At 38.1% G+C, this 3823-nt stretch overlaps 1 protein-coding gene across 1 annotated transcript; it reads right to left on the reverse strand.

Annotated features, from left to right (window-relative positions):
• Nucleotides 1–946: 946 nt before the first annotated feature.
• LOC138878299 (uncharacterized) lies at nucleotides 947–3026 on the reverse strand. The gene is made up of 4 exons (XM_070157966.1): nucleotides 2838–3026; nucleotides 2580–2633; nucleotides 1637–2050; nucleotides 947–1564 (listed from the first exon to the last, which is right to left on the reverse strand). The coding sequence occupies exons 1-4, from the start codon at nucleotides 3024–3026 to the stop codon at nucleotides 947–949; spliced, it is 1275 nt and encodes a 424-aa protein (XP_070014067.1).
• Between the last annotated feature and the right edge of the window lie 797 nt (nucleotides 3027–3823).

Consider the following 3823-nt stretch of genomic DNA (forward strand, 5'->3'; position numbering starts at 1 on the left):
TAAAAAGAAAGAAAAACAACCAAACCATGAGCAAAAAATAGAAAAATCCCTAATCTGGGTCACTGAGGGTACTAGAACTAGTTCATAAGACAAAAACTAGGAGTCCTAAGGCTTGGAGGAACTGGAGGGTTGAGTTTGGAGAAGATTCAGCATGTTCTGAAGAATTCCATCATTCTTCTCCTTTTCTTTTGCAAGCTCAATTCTGAGACCATTCCTCTCAGATTCCACTTCAACCACACGAGCCTTGAGCCGGGCAATTTCAGCATCCTTAGCTGCACATTCCTGAACCAAAGTCCTAACCTTGATGTTGATAGGTGTCCTCAAAGATGAACCAGGTTCAACTGGAATGACATTGACTAGATAGTCACAAGCAAGAAAAGTTTTGATGCCAAAGTGTTCTTTGCTCGAGGTCATTTCCCATTTCTTTAGAGGCATATTGAGCCTGTCCAGAACTGTGGTTAGTATGAAGCCATATGGGGTAGCATGAGCCTTGGAACCATTTATGACCCTGTCTAGCAGTTTGACTATGAGGGCAGGCCAGTTGATTTGCTTTCCCCTCTCTAGGCATTCCATAAGAACCAGATCCATGTAGTTGGCAGTGTGCCTTCTCTCCTGTCTTGGCAATAAGCACTTGTTGGCAAACTCAAACACCACCTTGTGCTGAGGCCTCATCTCACTTTTCTGCACAGTTTTCGCTTTATTCACATTTTTTGAATCATAGAACCTTTTGGTGATTTCAAGGGAAGTGGGTAGGGAGTCCAGGCATGGTCACCTTTGCCTAGTATAGTCATCAAACCCTTCAGAGGGTATGTCCAAAATATCTCCCAGTTTCACAACATCAAACTGCACTTGAACTCCCTTCACCTGGCTACTGACAACTCAATCCTTAACAACAATATTTGCCATAACTTCAATCAACTCATTTCTAAGCTAGCCTACCTTCCATCTAAATAACCATGTCCTTCAATCCCTGAGCAGCCAAAGAGTCTACCAATCTCATCATCCCTAGTTCCACCAGGTCCTTCAACAATCTACCTTTTAAGATTTTTCTTCTGCCAGAAATGGAAAGCTTATCATGTTCCTTCTCAGATTCTTCTTCTTCTTCTTCTTCTTCTTCTCCACTCCAATCATCATCATCAGAAACTTTGTTTTGTTTAGCTTTCACTACAGATCGTGCCCTCTTAGCTAGTGTGGGTTCAGCAGCTACAGGCACAGAGGAAGACTTCTTGGAGGAAGTCTTGGGTTTCTTAGGCTTGGGTGTAGGAACCTCCACTATTGTACCCCTCTCTTGATGGACCAGTTCCATCTCTTCTTTCTCAACAGCCTCTAAGGATTCTGCAACCTTTCCCTTTCCCTTATCCTTTTTCCTTTTCTTGCTTTCTTCTAAAGCCTTTTGTAGATCAGCTTCACTCTGTTTTACCTTGCTTCTTGTGTCTCTACCCCTAGTCACTGAAGAGGCAGTAGGTGTTGGGGATAAGGATTTTCTTTTCTTGGATGGCTTGGAAACATTTGGGGCTTTTGGTGTAGTAGCTTTACGTTTCTTTGGGTCATAACTTACCCCAACCTTTTTCAGTAGGTCAGCCAAGGTTTCTTCAGTAGATCAAATAGGCCCATCTCTTTGTTTGCTTAGATGAACCAACCCCTCAGCTGCTTCCCCAGAACCACTTCCCCCTGACTTCATGACACTCTCATCTAACCTATCTTGTGCAACCCCACATATAGCAAGAACTGCTCCCTTTCCTTTTTCCCTCTCTTCACCACATGCACCCTCTCTCTCTTTTTCTTTTTCAGACTTCTTTTTACCTCCACTCCTACTCATCTCAGGCAACTCAACATCCCTAATGGGTCCAACCAGAACAAACCTAGTTTCTAAGTTTTCAACCACAGAAGAACTTACCTCAGAAGGAGATTCTTGAGTCTTTTCAGAGTCAGAAGACCCATGTTCATCTCCCTCAGTCGCGGATTGAAAGGATTCAGACTCAGAGCTAGAATCAAACTTTGGAGCTCGACTTTCTTTCACTTGGCTAGCTTTCAACCTTTCATTTAAAACCTTCCTCAGAGCCCCAGATGCTACAGTTTTTCAAACAAGCATTTTCTACCTTCAAAACTTAGGTTTTGGAGATACACTAGGTGGAGTAGATGAGGATGAATTTGAGGGAGATGGTGGTGGAGGAGTGCCAGGATGATCTTGTGGGTTAGACATGATTCTTCGTTTCTTGAGAGAATTTGGGAATTTTGGAGAAGAGGGCAATTAGAATTGAAGAGGAATTGTTTACGGTTTTAGAATTATGAAGAAGACTGGAGATGTGGTGTGTATTTAAAGCAAATTAGACATTAAATAAGTAACGGTAGCTTTTTCAGGGGTCAAATAGAAGTCTAATCAAACTAAAATTCCAGAAATTTAATGAGAGATTTGTCTTCCCTAGATATTAGGCAAAAGTCACGGTTTAGAGTTCTAGATGGACAGAACTGGTTCAATGCTCAACAGATAGAATTTTCTAGGAATTTGACAAGTATAGGACTTCTACTCATGATTGAATTATTAATCTTTCTAATTGTGCAGAGTATAGAAAACATACCTGAGCTTTCATATGAACCCATACTGATGAACCAGGTTCTTCATATAGAACTCTCTTGAACATGCTTCAAATGTTGTAATAGAAAAAATATTGTAAGAGATCAATGAGTCATATATACACATGTCACATGAGTATACTAATTAAAGTATGAAACTGAGTAAGAATTAATCTAGATATTTACACAAGGTTAGAATTCCTAGCCAATTTTTTTTTTCATTTTTTGTGCATTCTGAGCTGGATCTATTAGGTGATCTTAACCATCCCTAATTCCAATCTATTCCTCTCAAAGTTTTCTCTACTCAGTGCTTTAGTGAAGAAGTCAGCAATTTGCTTATCAGTAGCACAGAATTCTATGGAGATCAAACCTTTCTCATAGTTGTCTCTTAAGAAATGGTGCCTAACATCTATGTTCTTAGTCCTCTTATTATGAACAGGGTTTTTTGTCATATTTATACCAGTAGTGTTATCACAGAATATAGGAATGCAACCAACTTCAATGCCAAAGTCTACTAGCTTGTTGATACCCAGTTTTTCCCTATATATATTTTTAATAAGGAAAATACTTTTAAAATAGTATATGTATGCATATATAAGTATGTCCAAATATTTTATTATTTTTTCTAATTTTCAAAGAATTTTTAAATTAATTTATTGCTCTATGTAATCCATAAAAACCCAATAATTATTTTCCAAATTATCATTTTATGGTGATTCATTTATAGGACTCTCCTATTTATGACAAAATATAGCTAATGTGATTTTTGCATATTTTAACAAATTTATTTAGTATTTTTAAAGCTAAATTGCATATAATTGCAATATTAGCCTCTTTTTAGATTTAATTACGTTTATGTCTATAAAAACTAGGTCCAATATTTTTAATTTGATAATTATATGCTATTATCATTTTAGTACCATTAATTTATTTTCAGAAATTATTTTACTATTTTTTTGTAAATCAAATAGGGAAAATGGCTATTTAAATGTTAGCCCATTTTTCATTTCTGTTTTAGACAGATTTGGCACCCCAATTGGACTCAATTTTAAACCCAATTACCATGACCCAATCCTAACCTACCCGACCCACGACCCTTTTTAAATAACCCGACCAGATTTCCTTTTAATCCCAGCCGTTGATCGCCTAGATCAATGGCTCACATCAGCCCTTTCCTTTTTTAATCCCGACCTACCCTAAACCCTAGTCATTTTTCACCTGCAGCCACCTTCAACCCCCCTCCTCACTC

This window comes from Nicotiana sylvestris, chromosome 9, assembly GCF_000393655.2.
Source record: "Nicotiana sylvestris chromosome 9, ASM39365v2, whole genome shotgun sequence".
NCBI classification, from domain to species: domain Eukaryota; kingdom Viridiplantae; phylum Streptophyta; class Magnoliopsida; order Solanales; family Solanaceae; genus Nicotiana; species Nicotiana sylvestris.

Coding starts and splice junctions, on each gene's coding strand:
- LOC138878299 (XM_070157966.1), bottom strand. CDS start 3,026: ATGACAAAAAACCCTGTTCATAATAAGAGGACTAAGAACATAGATGTT. Junction 2,634..2,837: donor ATAGATTGGAATTAGGGATG/GTTAAGATCACC, acceptor AGCATGTTCAAG/AGAGTTCTATATGAAGAACC. Junction 2,051..2,579: donor GGGTTCATATGAAAGCTCAG/GTATGTTTTCTA, acceptor GCTCTGAGGAAG/GTTTTAAATGAAAGGTTGAA.